We start from the raw sequence: 21,400 nt of genomic DNA on the forward strand, positions 1-21,400 counted from the left end.
TGAGTAAAGAAACAATTAATGAACGAGAATAAATAAATTGATTGTTGCAATCGGGAAGCAGAAGGATCAATTGATTCACAAACCTGTTGGTGCGAAGGTGAAGGACGTTTGCGGCGGTGAGAAGAAGAACCCAGATTTTATTTTATTTTTTAATAATAATCTCAGTCACGTGTTGAAACTTGAAAATTTGTACGTAAATGAAACAAAGTGGCATAAAGAAAAAGATAAAGTAAGTTTTTTTTTTCTTTTTTTCTTGAAGGAAGCGTAAATTAAGTTAAAATTGAAATATTTTTTTACAGACATATTTTTGACATGCTTATAAAATTGAAGTATTAAGAGTAAATTACACTCCCCTCCCCTCAAAGTTGCTTGAATTACAAGGGAGGGAAGTATAAATTTTACTTTTCAAGAGAGGGAAATGTATATTTTAACATAAGAGAGGAGGAGAGTGTAATTCAAACATCTTTAAGGGGAGGGAATTGTAATTTACTCAAATATTAAATATGAGAAAAGAGATACTCCATTTTAGAATCTTATAATGTCAAAATAAATAATTTTATTAAATGAGTGTATAGATAGAGAGCACTTAAAACTCAAATTTGGATCCGTACCTTTGAGTAAGAAAAGTTACCATGACTTTATGTTTATCTCTCTTATCTTATCTATAATTTCTCTTTCATCTTTGATAAAATATAGGGTTAATGGTGTTTTACCCTCTGTAAAATATTTTTTTTTCCAAAAAAAATATATTTTACAGGGGAGTATATCAAAAAAAATATAAACCAAAAATGATCTATATTACAGGGGGTAAAGCACCATTAACCATAAAATATATTACGCCCAAGTCATGATGACTTTCCCACCACTAAAGTCGTCACTGAATCTCAGTCTTCAAAACTCTTGCACCTCTATTTAGTTTTGGTGCTAAATAGAAGAAACACTCTCCATTATGGTTGTTCTAAGCAATCATTTATTTCATGCAATAAAACTTCGAAGACAACTATTGTCAAAGATGGTTTTTATAAATGAATAATAACTTGAATCGTTGAAAACTTCAGTGAAAGGACTATTATATGTGATCAAATCATATAAAGAACAAGTTATAGTAGAAACTATAGATTTTGAATTCAAATTTGTGATTTCAATATAATGTTACAAATCATGGAATTTTGTTACAGTTACCTCAAACTTATTTCTGGTCTCCTATGAAAATTCTTTTCATGAAACCAAATAAGAAAAATGGAAATAAAAACTAACCCAATGTAGAGAGGATTTGAAGACTTAAATCAAATCCTCACACTCAATGAATGCTTCAAGTTTCCAACATGAAGCATGTGGTCCCCCAATGGAACTTTTCTGTTACCAAGTTCATCAACAACACTCAAATCATTGCAAACATCTACCTTGAACCTAACCATTCCTTCTGATTTTCCTGCCAATTGCACCTTTTCAAAACCCAACAAGTGTTTCTGAGGTGCATTGTGCACATTAGGAGGGGTAAAGAATAACAACACTGAATGGCTACTACTCATTTTCCCCATATTCTTAACACTGAGATGAATATCAAATGCCAAGTTTTGACAATGCTCATCAGCAACATCAAGTGACTTGCATTCCAAGGAACGACATTCATGATCCTCGGCTAAAGGAACAGATACCAACTGAGGCGCTTTTACTATTTTGTGTTCGACAGTTCCAAAGCTCATTCCATCTCCAAATGAGAAAACAGTTTCTCCTTTATAAAATCTGTAAGTTCTACCAGGGTAACCAGTAGCAGGATCAGACCTCATGTTCATGTTTGTCATTGGTATCTTTTCTACATAGGATTGTGGATACCATGTCATTGGTAGCCTTCCACCTGCATCACAAAATCATCGACAAATGTCAATGTTGTATATCGCTTTGATTTTAAATAATGTCCGCGGGCCACAACCTGGGGAGTGAGATCAAGTTGTATCAGCAGCATTTGCTGTGATTTCTAATATTAGGGATCACGGTATAACCACAACAACGATTTATAACTTTTTGGAAAACTGTGAACAACTTACTTGGATTATAGGAGCCGAAAATGACATCAGCTATGGCAGCTCCACCAGCTTCGCCGGGGTAGCCAACCCACAAAATGCTTGTGATTTTATCATTAGTTTTGGCAAAGGAAACATCCATGCCTCCACCAGACATTATGACAAGAATCACAGGACCCTTGGATACATTTGCAACTTCATTTACTAGTTGTTGCTGCTGTCCTGGAAGTAGAATGTTAACTCTGTCAAGACTTTCTGCCTCTATAGCTAGATTTGCACCTACAACAATAATGGTAGCATCTGCAGAGGCTGCAATCTTCGCGGCATCGTCTATCTGAGCATTGGCACATTGCACATCAGGACAGCCAGGAGCGTAACTCGTAGGAACAAATGCTGTTAGGCCTTGCAAGGGAGATGTATACTTGCAAGGGATGCCTGCAAAATTTCAGTAACTTGTCAAATGCTATGAAGCAATGACACATACACGGACACAGATACAATACTGATACCGACAAGACACATAGACAGTATTTAAAAAAAAATTAAGCTGATCGAATGTAACCGCATATGTCAATAGCGTGTCTGTGTTGGACACTGAGACAATGGATGCATTCAAATAGATATATTTGTGATCAGTTAGTATATTTTATGTTTCTACATAGATATAATGGATGCATTTACCAAAACTTCATATTATATCCATAATATCCATAATATGACCAAGTCATATACTTATTTGCTGAGGTAGGAAATATCGGTACCTTCATAGTTTCCAATCATGACCCTTGTAGCGTTAGCATTAGGTCCTATAACTGCCAATGATTTAATGGCTTTGGAACTTAGAGGCAATGATCCTGGACTATTTTTAAGCAACACAATCCCTTGCCTTGCAGCTTCACGAGCTAACTCTTGATTCTCTGGAGTGCAGACATCCTTTGGACCAAGGTTTCCATAAGGTTGCTTGCTTGGATCACCATCAAAGAAACCAAGACGCATCAATGTTGCGAAATTGTTCGATACAGCATTGTTAATGGATGCTTCATCCACAAGCCCTTGCTTTACTGCCCCTCCTGTATATTGGCCAAGATAACTTCCACAGTCCAAATCTAAACCTGCACGAAATCAAAATTTACATACAACCAAGATAAGTAAACAACTAGAACAGCAGCCCAGTCCGAAAGTAAAAAGATACAAAAAACACAAACACAGGATATTTGATCACATAGTTCGGCCAATTGTGCCTACATTTCAGATTGCAGAGTGGCTGGCTGGAGTACCTTTCTATTAATTAAATTTCGGGTTTATAGAAGTATAGTTCGTGTTTAAATACTACGACTATATCCAACAAGTGTAAATTGCAAACCAATAATTTTTCAATTAACCAACAGTCTAACACAAAATGATTGGAAATCCAGCAATTTTCATTGGAATATGTAAGTACAAATTTTCTCATATTTTGTTACCTGACAGTATGGTTTTGGCTGCAGCTTCTTCAGGAGTCTTGGTATAATGCTGATCTTTGAAAAGCACTTCTACTGAGTCACAATCAGAAACTATATATCTACATTCACGACATAATATTCATATTATTTAGTGTGAAAACAACATGAATAATGAAATCAAACTAAGTGAGATTTAAGACAATTCTAAGTTACCCATTTAATTTCCATTTGCCTCTGATAACTCCTTTAAGGAGGTCAGGGTCTGCACAAGTTGGTTTTCCATTAACTTTATTGTATGAACACATGACACTAGCAACATTTCCATCAATCACACAACTCTTAAATGGAGGTTGGAACGTGTCATCCAAATCTTGCTGACTCACCTAACAAAATGAACAAACAAAAAATGATTTTCTATATTCATAACCATTCAATCACTACTAAAGTGATTGAATGTAACCACACGTGTCGATAACGTGCAAGGGTCGGACACTGACTTGTGTCAGACACTCATGCACGTTTTCAACCTGAAGTGTCGGCTTGCTAGTAGTACAATCACATTAACTTACCACAGCATCGAAGGTGTAACGCTGAACACCTTTCCAATTATCAACATCATAAGCTGTGTAGTGTTTGCAACAAGCAGCAACCTTAAGCTTGTCGGAGTCTCCATCATCAGTTTGTTGCAAACCTTTCACATATCCTGCTGCATATTTGCTACTTAACAAAGGGTCTTCACCTGGTGTTTCTTGTCCCCTTCCCCATCTTGGATCTCTGAATATGTTAATGTTTGGTGACCAATATGTCAAACCGGCCAACCCTACATTGTACATTGCTCTTGCTTCATTTGAAACCACCTGAAATTACCATAAATTAGCCCTTAACACCACTTTAAACCCTTTTATTTTTGTAAGTTTATTTAGTCTATAACCTTAACTTTTAGTACTTGATAATTATGACAAAGTATATACTTCTGCTACAAAATAAATGAACTTGGCTTTTTCATTGGTTAAAGCAATTAATTGTTCACTTTTGCTTCAATATGCAAGCTGGAAAAAGATACAGTACTAATTTGGCAAGTTCAAACTGAGAACTCACCCATATCTTTGTTTCATTTATTATTGTATTGCTCAATTTAACATTTGTACCTAAAAGGCTTTAGCTTTTATGCTAAATTATGCTATAAGCATTAAAGAAAGGATGATGAAAAATAAACAAAATTCAACCATGTAACTACCACCATCTACTTCCTTTAATCACTAACTAATACATTTAACCTCATTGCTAAACCACCTACTATTAATACTCAAACCTACAAAATTCAACAACAACTAATATCCTCTCAACTCCATTTTTGAAACTAGAGATCCAACCCTTGAACGTGGCATGCCATGATGGTTACTTCTTTTAAATGACATTTCACATTCAAAATCTAACCAATATCTGAAAATTTCAAAAACAAAAAAAAAATCCACCAACTCCAATGAATAAAATTAACAACTTTTTATGTCTTTATTCCATAAAAGGTTGAAAAACATCACCTTTTCCCAGTTTTTGAGAAGCTACTACCAAGAAAGAAATAAAAAAAAAAAAAAAAGACTTCTTTATGTGTTCCACAAAAAATGAATTAAATTATCGATTTTCAATACGATATAATCACTTTTTTTCTCGGACCATGTTGTCTGATTAATACTAATTGCATCGCTCCCAAACAAATAAATAAAAAGAAGAAGAAAAGAAAACTCACACTTCCAATGGCTTGAAAAAGTGAAGTATTGAAAGAAGCTGCTGTAAGAATAGGCATAGGAAAACTAGTAGCACCTGGAACCAAACTTGAAAAATGTGTGCCAGGACCAATGTTAGAGACTCCATGAAGTGCTTCAGACCACCATTCATACTTTGGTATCCCAAGTCTACTCACTTCAACAGCAGAGTTTCCAAGGTTCCCTATCTTCTCTTGCAATGTTAATCTCTTCACCAAGTCTGAAACCCTATCTTCCACAGACAATGACTTGTCACAGAATCCATAACTTGATACATTTGTATTCTTGGCAACATCACAAGCAAAAACAGTTGATGTTTGACCATAAACATGGTTACAATTCAACAAAACTGCCACATAGAAAATTGAGAAACAGAGGAAAACAGAGGAAACCTTTGGTTCTCTGTTTTTTGTGTTGGCCATAACTGTAATGTAACCACTAAAAATCTTTAAAAACAACAAAACAAGCAAAAGGGTATGTTTTATTATGTTTATTTTCTATGAATAAAGTGAAAAATGTGTCATTTATGAACGCTTTGTTTTTTTGTGATGTGTGATTGAGAAGAAGATTGAACTTTGAAAGAAACACCCTTTTGAATGCAGTTGTTGTTTTTTGGCAGAGAGCCAAAAAAAAAAAAACAACCGAAAGAATCAATGTATTGTATCTTACGAATCTTAACTTTGGTCTGTGACTGTGTGTGTTATATATATACTTATATATATAGATATATATTCTACATAGTGCGTGCAAGGTGGTTTTTTTTATTATTTTTTTCTATTTTGGTCGAATTATTGTGTTATAAAATAAAGTCAACATTTGCTTGCTACGGTAAATCATCACGTGAGAAGAGTACTTTTTTGGCATTTGTCTTTGTTTTGGGGTTCAGTTAAAACAGATTGTGAAAAGTGAAAAAAAATTGCTACAAAAATAAAATTAATAAAAGGGATCATATGGTATTGGAAAAAAAAATCTTGTTCCTAAAATAATAATTGATTATTGCATGAAAAAGGGTTCTGTATATATGAGGTAATTGTGAAGCTTTTAGGCTGGATGAAATAATGATTTTAAGGGGTGTCATTTTCATGGATAATAAAAGCCTATTGCACTTGTGTTGGATATGATAATAAAGAAATTTCTTCTATGGTTGTGTAATAATAAATGAAGCAAATATTATGTGGTACCAAGCATAGGGTAATGGGTAAGTATTTTATGACCTTTGTTTGTGTTAGATGTTTGATCATAACAATGCCATGTTGGATTGTTTGTTCATGTATGGTGTCTTCAAAATTTTGAGAGTAGTATTAACATTTGTTAATGATATAGACTAGAATTTAGGTGGTATCTAAAGTTTGAGTAGAGTTTATAATTATATGTTAGGACCAGTTTCTTTATTACAAATAACTTTATTCGGTTGGTGGTTCAATTCTTGGAAACAAAGAGAAAATGATGGTATAGAAGAATAATTGAAATTTATATAAGAAAATATCTTATAGCTCATTGGAGACAGCAGGAATATGGATGAAGTTGAAGGTCATGAAGCCCGTGTTTGTACAGGGGCTAAGCAACTTAAACTTGACTCAAATAAAATAAAAAGATTAATTTATTTGAAAGTATAAAAAAATATTTATACATAAATTCAATTCAATTACATTAAAATATGTACATTTTATAAATAAGTTTTAAAATGTTTACATTATATGATTTGATTGAAAGCATGTGCAAAATAGTTTTACATTATCCGTGTATATAAATTAAATCCATAAAATATACTTTTTTTATGTGTCAAAAATCAATTTGGTCCTATTATTGTTGAGGATGAGTGCAATTTGATAATATTGATTTTGAGATTGATTCAATAAATGATGCTTTCCACTCAAACATCACATAATTTGGTCATATTATTGCAGTTTGTATGTGTTGCTACAACTTCCTTCACAAACTTGTGGGTTTAGTGTTTCAGATGATAAATCAATGTGGTCGTTCATGCTCTTGTATAAGAGGTTACATTATTAGCCAGTCTCACTATTCATTTTAGGGTTGATTATGTTTTAGGTCCCTATAAATAGGCATGTTTCCAACATTAGTCCCTACATAAATTTTATTAAATTTTTGGTCACCAACGTTTTTTTCTGTTAGCAAAAAAGGTCCTCGCTATTAATTGTTGCTGATTGAATAGGGACAATTAACCCTTTTTTCGTAGATGCTTATAAAATCGAGACATTTTAAGTAGGGACCAAAAATGAATAGAGTTTGAGCATAAATTAAGCATTGACTAATACTAAGTGCATAATATTTTTTTAAGGACTAAAACAACTATTAAAATTAAGTAAGGACTAAACTTAAAATGCCTCAATTTTATAGGGACTAAAAACATATTTAACTCAACAAAAAAAGTCAGATGTGGCATCCACGTGTACTTCACCGTTTGCTCAATCAGCAACAATTAACAACGAGGACCTATTTTGCTAACGGAAAAAAAAACATTGGTGACAAAAAATTTAATAAAATTTAAGTAGGGACTAATGTTGGAAACACGTCTATTTATAGAACCTAAAACATAATTAACCCTTCATTTTAATATCCCAAGTTGTATTGACTCTCTTATTATCAAAGAAATGTTACGAAAATGTGTCAAAAATCAAAATAGTTTTTACTATTGAAATAAATAATAATAATTTTCAATTGATTTAATTATTTGATACTAATAAAATTATTATTTTTATAGATAAGTCACGATATTTTGAATTCATTTTAAAGAAAAATTGTTTTAAAAATAATTAAAATCCAAATAATAATAATAAATCGTCATCGAAATGCACACAAGTGATAGATAGATATAGGTGGGGTTACTATTCTCTTTGTGATGGGCCCGCTCAGAGTCTCACTTGGCCCAATCATAAAACCGTGAAGTCTAAGTTTGGGTCAGTGGAACCCATCCAGTGGCCTGCAGAAACAAGAAGATAATTGTATCTTTGTGGCTGAGGCAGCATATCCTACCTGTAAAGCACCCAATGAATCATCATTATCCAGTTTTTAAAATTATATACAAGTTTTTCTTTTCAATATTATCCCCGTATTTGAAATGGAGTAAGTGGTGTTAGTATTGTAGACCAAAATAATTGTTTGGTGTTGCGTTTGTAATATAATTTGAATTGAATATATTGGATAATTCAGATTTTAAAAAGAGAAGTACTTGTAGGAATTTGAAAGAGAAATATCAGTTGCAAGTTGGTGCAGCAGAGTGGTCAGTACCAGTATACTACACTTTCGTGTAATAAAAATGGGCCAATGTTGTTTCTGAAATTCATTCTTGACGTTATTCATTCATGCCATTAACTACCCACCAAGCTTAACCAGAATATGAAGCACGGACACTTCTCGACGATATTTTTAATTACACTAAATTATGTAATTCTTTTAAATTATTAAGAATGTCGACGTGTCAGTGTCTATGTCGTGCTCAATATATGTGTCTGTATGCGTGGTTGTTTAATAGACAATAAGTATCTCTCTTATCACAACTTGTCTGCTAGCTAAGTTAATTTGTTTTTCTTTTATAGATTTTTATAGGTTTAATTGCACTTTTAGACCCCTATCTTTCCAAAAGTTGCGGTTATGGACCCCTAACTAATTTAAATACAAAATAGCCCCCTATGTTTCGATTCTTTGACAGTTTTGGACCCCCAGTCCATTGTTGACTCGATCAACGCTGACGTGGCACCCTAAGTGAGGTGCCACGTGTCAATATATATATATTTTTTTGCCTTGGGGGTCCAAAACTGCCAAAGAATCAAAACATATGGGGTTGTTTTGTATTGGCTTAATTGCACTTTTGGACCCCTATCTTTCCAAAAGTTACGGTTATGGACCCCTAACTAATTTAAATACAAAACAACCCCCTATGTTTTGATTATTTGACAGTTTTGGACCCCCGGTCCATTGTTGACTCGGTCAACGCTGACGTGGCACCCTAAGTGAGGTGTCACGTGTCAATTTTTTTTTTTTTTTGCCTTGGGGGTCCAAAACTGCCAAATAATCAAAACATAGGGGGCTGTTTTGTATTTAAATTAGTTAGGGGTCCATAACCGCAACTTTTGGAAAGATAGGGGTCCAAAAGTTCAATTAAGTCTTTTGTATTTAATTTAGTTAGGGGTCCATAACCGCAACTTTTGAAAAGATAGGGGTCCAAAAGTGCAATTAAGTCATTTTTATAATAAGCCATTAAAATATGCAAATGAATAATTACGTTGAGATAATTTGTCCATATCTATCCACACATGACATAACATAAGTCAATTGGCACATTAGGACTCTTTTGCTTTTTCGGTGATCCAGAAAGCAACTCAACCTTATTCTGCCTACTGCCAACAACCAACGTGCTTCAATATTTGATTACTTATTTTTAGATTCAAAACTTGCTTAGGATAAAATCAACAATTGATATTCAAATAAAAAATTCTTCATTCTAGCGGAAATTAAAATTAATACCATAAAAGAAAAATAAGTCAAAAGGGATTAAAGGAGGAGAAAAAACACACACAGAGACACTACACGAGTCACCCTTACACAAACGAACAAAAGAGTGGTTACTACATGGACAAATACTCTTCAACTAATAAGTCATTCTAGTTAGGTGGTATTTGGTTTAATATTTTCTTACATTCTTTAATTATTACTACCTATCATTTGGGCACATTTGAAAATGTTAACCTTCTAAATTTTGTTCGGTGTAACATCCAAGATTTAATCATTTATTATCATGTTTTATATTTTTATATATTGGATTACTTTTAAATGAATTTAAATTTTAAATTAATTAAAATACCGGTATCAATCAATTTGGGCAACTTGCTAGCTATAGCTTGTAGATCGGTCCTTTTTCTACTTTCACATTTGCTAAAAAAGAAGATATTCCCCAAAGCAGGTTTACTAGAAAGTTATGAGGTGAGGTCTTTTATCACATTTTTTATTCTTGATATCCGATGAAAGTTTAAATTTAATGTTATGTTTGTTGATGAATGTTGGTTTATTACGAGGTGTCTAGGTTGATTCTAATTCTAAATTCAAGGACTAACATCTTGAATTTCTGGGGAAAAAGTTGAGAAAATGATAAAAGAGAATTTTCATAAAAGTTTTTTCATTGGATCAATGTGAGAAACTCATAGTTGGAAGAAGCTGCAACATTTCTTAATTGTAAGGAGGGTTAAACACCTTTCAAATATCTTGACACATTTCAATTGGTGGCAAAATGCCAAGGTTATCTTTTTGGGGTCCTTTGGTGGAAATATTAAAAATGGATTATCTATTTGAAAGTGTAGAATTTGTCGATGGATGGAGTCTTATTCTCATTAAAGTTGTATTGTCAATCTTATAGGTCTACTTTTCTTTTTTTAAGGTTCCCTCAAGTATCATTTCTCAAATTAATATCTTTTAAAGTTATTTTTATTGGGGTGGGGTAGAGACAAAGTGTAAATTGATAAGAATCACCATTATGTTAGGTCAACATAGTCAAACATAGATCAATTTACGTTCAATTCATTTTTAGTCAAAATAAATTTAGATAAATCCAATTTTATTAGAATCAATTCTAGTTATCGCAAAATCAGTCACACGCTTTCAACCATGTTTAGACTTCTAGTGGTTTACATTTGGTTAATAAGTTAAGAGAAAAGTTATGTAATAATTAAATATTTGGACATAATGGAAGGTTCGTTGCACATTTGGTTGATGATGTTAAAATTTAATCTTGGTAATGGTTTAAGACAAAAACAAAAAGTTTCAATGGTGGACCAATTTTATGTTTTGATTGAGCATTAATATTGTAAGCATGGGCGGGCGGACCTGAACAACACGTTGCCACACCAGCCCAGCCAAAAACTTTTATGAATAGGTGCTCTTGAATTCTTGTACAATTAACAGAAAACAAAGAACCCATGTACTTGAAAAGCCTAAAGTTTTTCACCCTATGGGTTTCAAACTAGTGAGTATTGTTCAAACCAAATACTAACAATGACCCACAAACAATGCATTGGATAAAGCACAAAGAGAATCGTTCACTTAGTATCTATCTGTGTTTTACAAAGTACATGCATATTTTTTTTGACATATAGAGAGAATGAAATTACTTCTATAAAAAAAATAGAGAATGAAATTAATTATTTAATTTAATATTAATAATAAGTAATATCAGTTTTTTGTGATTATCAAACTATATATTTGGTGTTGCTTGTTGAAAATGGTTTTACAAAAGATTTAAGAATTGAGTTTTTATCCTTAGCATCATGTGTTTGTCAAGCTATTATTAGGTTTTGACTACTAAAATTGATTTTATATTGTTTGAAATTGAAATTGAATCAGGATGAAGAATATATGAAGAGTCAACCAAGTATCAAGATGGATGATCAATAATCAAATAAATGATCGTTTTGCTAAAAATATTTTTAATATAATTTTTTATTAAATTTAGTTTTATTTAATTATTTGACAAAAAAATTGTGTCTCACCAACATTGTGAGTCCAGATCCGCCTCTGATTGTAAGTAGTGGAATTTGCAGTTTGTGTGGTGTGGGTCAGTTTGTTCCATTGTTTCAGAGGATCATGACTTTTTGTTTAAAGGTTGCCAACATTTCATCTTGACATTGTAGTGCTAGGAGTGGCTTAGAAGAGGATTACAACTTTTGATTATTATTATTTTTTATGTATAGTTTCTTTTAATTTCCATCTTAACAATATTATCCTAAGACACACGTACATCCTATAAAGCATCTATTGTGCGTATACGTGATCATGGCTTAACTAACATTAATTAATTATATTATTCTGGATCTTCAAATCTAGATATGGACTGCATGCACCCAATGCACTCTTCAATCATATCCTATAGTTTATTTAAAAGAATCACAACCTCATGTGTTGTGTTCTTAATCAGTCCAATAATGAGATGATAACTACTGTTATTAATTCTCCATAAAATGGTAGGCAGAACCGCCACATCCTATTTCTTTTTAGCTAGTTTGTCACATTCCATTATATTTTGGTCTGATCCAAATTAGTTGTATGTGATGTGATTCAGTGATTCTTCTAAAGAATTAGACAATCACTACGTTACTATAATTAAAAGCAAGACTATGATTGATAATGAAATGTGTCACATATAGTCATGGCCACTAAAAAGGTACGTACATCACATGAGTGTCTTTCAATTTCATGGCTCATTTCAGCGTAGACGGCAAGTGTGATAGATAGACCTATTATTATGGACACGCAGCCTCAAACATATATGGTGGTTGTGTATTGTTCAATATATACTCGATAAAAATGTGATATTGTTTGTAAAAAAAAAAAAAAAGTGATATTGTTGGACAAAATCTCTTATTTCTTAAAGTTAATTCGAATGCGGAATGTTGTCCTAGATTTAACCTAACTTTAATGATTAATTTTACTATATTACCCCTATTTAATTTAAGGGTTAAATATATTTTTAGCCCCTATAAATATACCAACTTTTTTTTTTAGTCCCTCTAAAATTTTCCTTCAACTTTTAGTTCTTATAAAATATTCAATCTTTATTTTTGGTCACTTGTTTAAAGTAAACTCATATGTATAATTCATATTTTTAAATAAAAAATTTCAGAAAAATGTATAATATTATAAGGATCACTCCCAAAAAAATTTAGAATTTTTTACCAAAACATGAATTAAATATGAATCTTTATATATTTGGAGGTAAAAAATTCATATTTAATTCATGTTTTGTTAAAAAATTCTAATTTTTTTTTGGGAGTGATTTTTACAATATTCCATAAATTTCTGTACAATTTCATTAAAAAATACAAAAATTTGCTTAAAAATAGGGACCAAAAGTAGTAATTGAAAATTTTACAGGGACTAAAAGTTGAAGGAAAATTTTAGAGGGAATAAAACGAAAAAATTGGTATATTTATAGGGACCAAAAATATATTTAACCCTTAATTGAATCAAAATGTTATTTTCAAATGCTTTTGAAATCAAAAACAACACATAACTCCTAAATCCAATCCAATCTTATTTTCGCTCCTATTTTTTATTAAAAAACAAAAGAAAATCATCCCCTATTTTTTTATGAAACCTAAGCTAAACCAATTACCCTATTTTTTTATGAAAAATAAAATAAACCTATTTTTTTTATTAAAAACCAATTGAAGTCGTCCCCTATTTTCTTTTTTATGAAAATAGTCCCCTATTTTTTTTATGAAATCTAAACTAAACTAATTACCCTATTTTTTTATGAAAAACAAAACAAATCTTTTTTTTTTTTTTTAACAATCAAAAATGGAATTATATTAATCACCAAAAGCAACTCTTCAAAAGAACTACTCTACAAATAAAGAGTCAAACAAACAACCAAACAAACCATTACGTGATGCCCAAACATTGTAAGGGACTTGAGCACCACATCTCAGAATCAAACCTAAAAACAACCTTATTGGCTTTCAACCAAGCTAAAGACATATATTTAACTTTGTCTAACAGCCTGGGAATAGAAGTTACAACATTATTGAAAAACCTATTATTATGTTCGTTCCATACCACCCAAACGCACAAAAGCCAAATAAGCTGAAGAAAGTCTCTAGTAGCTTTCCCTCCACCTGTCAAATTCACAAACTGAAGAAAATGATCTAGTAGAACATTGGTGTCAACCCCTAGAATTCCCAGCCAATGGCGCACCAGAGGCCATAACGATGAAAAAGCATCACAAGATAGAAACAAATGTTGCGCCGTTTCACTCATGCCACAATCTGAAACACACAATGAAGCTTCTGAGTCAAGCACCCGTCTTTGAACCAAATTAGCTTTAGTAGGCAATCTATCACGAAGTAGCCTCCAAGCAAATAAAGAAACCTTCAACGGCACCTGGTTATGCCAAATCAAAGATGTTGCAGGATCCCTCAGAGGAACGTCTCTAGAAGTCAGCATATGATATGAACCGCGAACAGAGTAACCCACAATAGGATCTGGCAACCAAACCCACCTATCTGAAACATAATCTTGCAAAGAAACATCAGTCAATAAGGCCTTACACTCCTCTAACTCCTCCTCCTCCCAAGCCCACAACCTCCTCCTCCACTTCCACGCCTCCCCACCCCACTCTACACCAAGAGAAAACAAATCTGCCACCGAAAAGAATTTGTTCACAGAGAGATCGAACAACCTAGGAAACCGCTCACAAAAAGACACCGACCCTAACCATTTATCAAACCAAAACAAAGTGTCTGAACCATTCCCCAACTTCTTAGACACACACTCTCCAAACCAACCTCCACCTATATCACCTCCCCCGTCTCTAATCAGCCCTATCTCCCTCCACCAAGAAGAACAACTCCGGCCCCCAACCTCCAACCTCCCGCCTACTTCGCCATAACGGGCGACTAAGACTCGATACCAAAAGCCACTCCTATCAACTAGCATCCTCCAACACCACTTTTCTAATAAATCCAAATTGAATTCTTTCAACCGTCTCACCCCCAAACCTCCAAACTCCCTATGAAGGCACACTCATGCCATATATATAATTTTTTTTTTCATCCAAAATTTTGAGGCTTAAAGCTTTTGCTTAGGGTCCAAAATAATACATGTGGCCCCCTAAATAATACATGTGGCACCTCACTAATGGACTGAGGGTCCAAAACTGCCAAAGAATCAAAACATAGGGGGTTGTTTTGTATTTAAATTAGTTAGGAGGCCATAACCACAACTTTTGAAAAGATAGGGAGCCAAAAATGCAATTAAACCAAAAATAAAATATAAAGGCCACATTTAAATTTTTGCTTTAATCCTATTAATCCGTTGGCCCGGCCCTATATATAGATTTGTAACATTAAATATGTATACTCTCTCCTTTACTTTTAAGTGATGTAGTTTACCACTTCACACATGTTAATGAATAATTTTGACCATTAATATATTTAATTATCTATTATAATAGATTATAAAAAAGCATAATTTTAAAATATTCATCGAAACCATTTAGACAACATCTTATATGCTAACTTTTGTTTTTATATATTAATAAAAAAAAATTGTCGAATTAGGTTATATAAATTGTGCAAATGATCAAACTGCGACACTTAAAAAGGAATAGACGGTGTATTACATCAAATCATACAAATATACCATAGAACTTATATCACATGCAATACTCCTAATTTCCAATACAGTAATTTTGTCATTTGTTAGCAGACAAAAATACACAACACTACTAGAAAAAAGACATTTAACATCAGAGTTTTCACATCAGTGGAGAAATGTCATTTCTGTAGTAGTGCAAGGTTTAATTTTTTGGGAATAAATAAGCCTTCACATTTTTAAAATAAATAAAACTTAGCAAAAACATGTGTTTGTGGATGTGAACTATGGTTGTGGAGTGTGTGTGGGTTTTTTAAGTGAGAAAGAAATATTCTTTCTGTTTTAAAATGAGTGTCGCTTTAGTAAAAAAAAATTGTTTTAAAATGAATGTTACTTTACATTTCCAATATAACTTTGATTTTTTTCTTCCAACTTTACCTTCTCCAACTTTTCTCTCACAATTTTCAATGCAATTTTAAGTTTTTCTTTTTCTTATAAAGTAAGAGCAGTTTAGTAAAAGTGTTATGTCTAATGATTATTTCTTGTTATATATATGTTACATTTTGTTTAAGCTCATACTGATCATCAACCATTATAAATTGTTACTAGCTTATGCTCTGTCCACACCACAATTTATTGTCTAATAAGGTGTATTTGTATATTCAAACACACATGTCAATGACAATGAGTAAATGTAATGGAGGACATTAGAGAATGGATCAGTGATTACTGATTAGCATTGCCTCGTTTATATTCTACATATTGAAAGTCGGTAGCTACTATCTACAAGAACATAATTGATGTATATTCTAGTGCCTCTTTTTGCAGTAGTGCTGTAGCAGAAAAAGATTATGAATCTGAATAAGTTTTGTTTAGTTGATGATTATTTTCGTTGGCATTGAAGCCATTTGCACTTACCTTTACTGGCCCACATTTTGTTTTATGAGATATTACAATCATTATTATTGCTACTATACTTAAGTTTCTAGGATATTTTGTACCCAGAAGAAGTGTTTCTAGGATATTTTGTATACCATCTTTCTAGAAAGGAAAAAGAATACCCAAAAAAACTCTAGATATATATTTGGATTTTGTCTGTCTCACTATTAACATTGTTCTTTAACACCCAAAAAATACATGAATACTTTTAATAGTAATTAACTGTCGTTTGTTAAATGATTTCAACGACAGTTAAATCTCGTTGTCGATAACTTTTCAGTATTAGGTCTAGACTCTTCCACCTCAAATTTCATCCACCATTTTTTTCCCTCTTCCATACGTATTGTTCTAGATTGGCTAGATCGCCCAATTCCATTAAGACATGTGGATCAATTCCACGAAACGAAGCATAATGCCTTGAGGGAACACGCGAGTTACGGTGTGGACCACCATGTTGGAACACGCCCTAGCCTTTCTAGCACCATCCACGTTTCCTCCAACGGCTTCTTGATGAGGTGTCACATTTCACGAAAGCTTTTAGTGCAACCTTCGTCTATATAAAGGTGATTATACCTCATCCTCAAGGACAGCTCATTTATTCAACACACAGTGATATTCAGTAACACTCTTCTCAACGATAGAGGCATTGAACCACATCGCCACTGTAACGACCTATTTTATTATTTATTTATTTTATTGAGTTTAAATATCTTTTTATAATTTAGTCGATTTATTTTAATGAGTATATTTTGTTATGTTATATGTTGGTATTTATTAGTATAATATATATGTTATTTGGTGTAGAAATATATATGTTATCTGATATAAATATATATGTTATTTGGTGTAGAAATATATATGTTATCTGGTGTAGAAATATATTTGTTATTTGGTGTAGAAATATATATGTTATCTGGTGTAGAAATATATTTCTTATTTGGTGTAGAAATATATATGTTATAGAAATATATTTGCTATAGAGATATATTTGGTATTTGTTATAGAAATATTTTATTTTATATTATATATATATTAGAATAGAATATTGAGACTGGGAGGGCAGATTTTGAAATAAGAGAAAATAAGTAGGTTAAGGATTTATATAAAAGGAAGAGTTAGAATTAGAAAATAAGGATTACGTGAAACCTGTTTTTGGAGAAAAAGGGAGAAAACCAAGAGAAGACAAGAGTCAGAGGAGAGAAAGTGGTAGAGTCCTTCGTCGATCAATCTGAGGTAAGGGTGAGACTAACTTTCTCTAATTCTAAGTTGTATCATTCTGAAACTGGATTTAACAGGTGGTAGGTTGTAGTTTTGGAAATTTGGGAATTAGGTTTAGAAGTTGTAATTGGTTGTTTTAATTGTAGAATTGATTGTAGAAATTAAGATGTTAATGAAGTTAGGGTTGTGAAAAGAAGTTAGAGTTTTGAAAAGAAGTTAGGGTTTTGAATTGCAATTTGATTGTTGAAAGAGTAGGTAATCCGATGAATTAACGTAATAATTGGTCTTCAGGTTGTAGAATAATCATAGGTTAAGTTTCCTATCAAATTTGGGTAGATGAAATTTGTGTTTTTTGGGTGAAAAATGTGCAGAAATCGTAACAGCAGGAGAGAAACTCGCTAGAAGTTCGCTATTGGCGAAATCCTCTGTAACGATTTCGCGATTAGCTAACTTTTCGCCATTAGCGAAATTGCAAAGTGACAGCATACCCTGTTTCATGTTTTTGCGTCTTTTTCAAACGTTTCTGTTTTGAATTGACCATTTGTGTAAACATGAAAGTTGTAGATAATTGTATTAGCTTTCCAGTGGCTTTGGATTGACTTGAAAATGATTTTTGGTTTTTGAGTTATGATGAAAATACTCCAACGAGGTCTTAGTGAAATTTTATGAAAATTCCACATAACTATTTCTAAGTCAACTCAAAACTTATGAATTGTCTCCAAACTTCAAAGCTTGTGTACCATGAGTTCTATTAAGGTGTTTACGAGTATTTAACCTATGCTGTGATGAATCTAACTTGGTTTGACGTGAATATCTTTGATTGATGAATTATTATATGAATGTATATGTTGATGAATATGATCTTATATAATGTTGTTCATGATTGATGAATTATTATATGAATGTATATGTTGATGAATATGATGTTATATGATGTTGTTCATGATTTATGAATGTATATGTTGATAAATACGATGTTATATGATGTTGTTCATAATTAACGAATAACTATATGAATGTATACATTGATGAATTATGATATTATGATGCAAAGTCGTTGTTGTTATCGTTGCCGTTGTTGTCGTCAATGTCGTTAATGTTGCAAGTTATTGCCAAAGTCGCTAAGACTGTAAGTTGTTGTTGAAGTCGTATAAGTTGTCTAAGTCGTTAAAAGTTGTCTAAGTTGTTAAAGTTGTTGGTTGCTGAGTCCATGCATACTCATTAAACTTAAGGGCTTGATGCCCTGTGAGCCTATTTGCTCTATAAGTTGCGGGCTTGATGTCCTGTGAGTATATTTATGCTCCATACGTTGGGGGCTTGATGCCCTGATTGGTACCACATGCATATTGCATTGTCAAGTTGATGTTGTTGTCGTTGCATTGTCGAGTTGATGTCGATGTTGTCGCATTGTTGTTGTTGTCAAGTTGTCAATTACTAATGAGTTGTTAATGAGAAACTATGTGAAGTATCAATATTAATTATTGTTGTTGTTTATGTGAAGCATCGTTAATGATGATTTGAAGTTGATTGATAATTTATAGTTGAAACTATGTGAATGATCAATATTATTTATTGTTGTTGTTTATGTTGTTTATGTGAAGCATCGTTAATGATGATTTGAAGTTAATTGATAATTTATAGTTGGAACTATGTGAAGTATCAATATTATTTATCGTTGTTGTTTATGTTGTTTATGTGAGACATTGTTGATGATGATTTGTTGTTGCTTTATGTTGATAAATTCTCTTACTCAAACTATTGTGTATTAGTTTTACTAAAGATGAATAGGTGTTGTTATGTGTCGTTAAATTCTTTTAAAGAATTATACGCTTATTGTTATTGAATGTGAAATCTCACCCCTTCTGTTTAAATGTTGCCTCTACGTAGGTAACGTGTAGATAACCAGGATTAGCTGTTGAAGTGAGTTGACTCTCTCACGCGTCGTCTTAGGGTCGCTCTGATACGTAACGGGATGGAGATATTTGTGTTGTTTTCCATTTGTTACGTATTATTATGAATTATGTTGATGAACTACCTAGAATGAAATTTTAATAAGTTGTTTATGTTGAGGCCGTTGTGCCATCTTGTTGAATACTTAAATGTTTTTCCGCTGCGATGTAAGTTGAATTATTGATAAAAGATGTTTAAATAAATAATAATTTTACCCTATTTATCTTTTAAAGAAGTGTGACATCCTGTTTAAGTTGAATACTCTGATTATTATGTATTATTTTACATTTTGGAAAATGGGGTGTTACAACCACTATACTAGAACACCGCACGCCACCACTGCCTTTATATGATCACCATCGGACAGATCTCATACAAAAACCCTCAAGTACGGTTTTTTTTTTTTGTGCAAAATCTTGGTCTTAATCATTGGAGGAGGATTACTATAAGTTTTCTACTTTCTACACTCATTTGACGTCATTAAACGTGTAACACATCTTTTAACCCGTTTACTTTCATTGATGCATTTCATTGATGCATTTTGCTGTGATGTTTTGTTTCTGATAGGCTACATAAAATGGATTACACCGTATTTTATATACATATATGTCTCTAGTTAATCTACGATCATGGGCGGTTCTATGGCTCGACGACCCCGGGCACTCGCCCGGGCTCGGACCCAATTTTTTTGCAATTTCTTATGTAAATTGATAAAATTTTGGCAAGTGTACCAAATACTATCGAAGTAGTAAAATATCGTTCCCACAAGGACTGGTTTTAATCTCAATAATTCAATTACGTTGTAACTTAAGATGTATAAAGGTTCTTTTAATTTGCCGCTAGGCAGTTGATTGGTTTGTTGCATAAGCAATAACAGAAAATAAGATTGGTTTAAAGAATAAGAGAGAGATGAGTTTAGGTCTTTCGAATCATCTATGTTCCCCTAATTGGTATACTGCACTTATTCTTGTGAATGAGTCCCTAGTTTTACGATAGTTAACAAAATAGTCTTAATCAATCCCTTGAGTTAGGACCCTCTTCTAGGGTTACAGCCCCTAATTCCTTAGGTGGTCTAATAACCTTTGAAGGTTTAAGCACGTTAACCTAATATCACTAATAAAGGATTATCCATTTCTAGACTAACCATGTTTATTAGAACAATTCAATTAGGTCTAAGTCGAAAGCTATGGTCAGTAGTCGTTCGTTCTCACTAAATCATATTTATATTTGATCATGATATAAAAAGCATTAAGAACAATTGAATTGAATAAAAACTAGATTGTCATTCACAAATAATAGAGTTTCACAGCAACATGAATCAATTAGGGTTACAAAGAATCATCTCAGACCTAACCTCTAATGGATTTAGCTACTCATAATGGTGTTTACAAATAACATAATCATTAGAGGAATCAATACATACATGAACTGGTAAAAGAGTGAAGAAATCGCCCTTCTCGCCGTCTTGTAGTCTCAAAATCGCACTTTGCTCTCTCCAAATCGTAACCCTTGTCTTTGAAATAGACTTCAGCTTAAATAGGCACAGAATTTCGCCCAAAATCGTGTCACGTTTTTAGTAAATCGTGACACTATTTTCCTTTGAATCGCAAATTACTGAATAAGGGTTTCCTCAAATCGTGTCACGATTTCTCAATGTCGAAGCAAGTTTTGGTCTTCCAGAATCGTGTCACATTTTTACCAAATCGTGACACGATTTCCTTCTTTGTATTTTCTTCATTTTTCTGCTCTTTTGCTGCATAAGTTGCCTTGTGAACTCCACTTTGTGATCAAAATACATATAAAAATTACGTAATGACGAGATGTCATCATAAATCCCTATGAATTTCTTAGATAAACCCCTATAAATTGGGTAATTTCTTTAGATTTTTTATTATTTGCTTGCAATTTCTTATGTAAACCCTTACAAATGTGTTGCAAATTTTTTTTACCCGAACTTTAC

The 21,400-nt window shown here is 32.5% G+C and overlaps 1 protein-coding gene across 1 annotated transcript; it reads right to left on the reverse strand.

Moving 5' to 3' along the window:
* Window positions 1-1,106: 1,106 nt before the first annotated feature.
* On the reverse strand, window positions 1,107-5,912 carry LOC11424908 (beta-xylosidase/alpha-L-arabinofuranosidase 1). The gene is made up of 7 exons (XM_003593097.4): window positions 5,214-5,912; window positions 4,036-4,323; window positions 3,680-3,849; window positions 3,488-3,585; window positions 2,786-3,136; window positions 2,049-2,459; window positions 1,107-1,858 (listed from the first exon to the last, which is right to left on the reverse strand). Exons 1-7 carry the CDS (start codon window positions 5,649-5,651, stop codon window positions 1,287-1,289), a joined length of 2,328 nt encoding a protein of 775 aa, XP_003593145.1. The 5' UTR covers window positions 5,652-5,912; the 3' UTR covers window positions 1,107-1,286.
* Window positions 5,913-21,400: the final 15,488 nt, after the last annotated feature.

The sequence above is a fragment of the Medicago truncatula genome, chromosome 2 (genome assembly GCF_003473485.1).
Source record: "Medicago truncatula cultivar Jemalong A17 chromosome 2, MtrunA17r5.0-ANR, whole genome shotgun sequence".
NCBI classification, from domain to species: domain Eukaryota; kingdom Viridiplantae; phylum Streptophyta; class Magnoliopsida; order Fabales; family Fabaceae; genus Medicago; species Medicago truncatula.

Coding starts and splice junctions, on each gene's coding strand:
- LOC11424908 (XM_003593097.4), bottom strand. CDS start 5,651: ATGGCCAACACAAAAAACAGAGAACCAAAGGTTTCCTCTGTTTTCCTC. Junction 3,586..3,679: donor GGCAAATGGAAATTAAATGG/GTAACTTAGAAT, acceptor TCGTGAATGTAG/ATATATAGTTTCTGATTGTG. Junction 2,460..2,785: donor CATGATTGGAAACTATGAAG/GTACCGATATTT, acceptor GAAATTTTGCAG/GCATCCCTTGCAAGTATACA.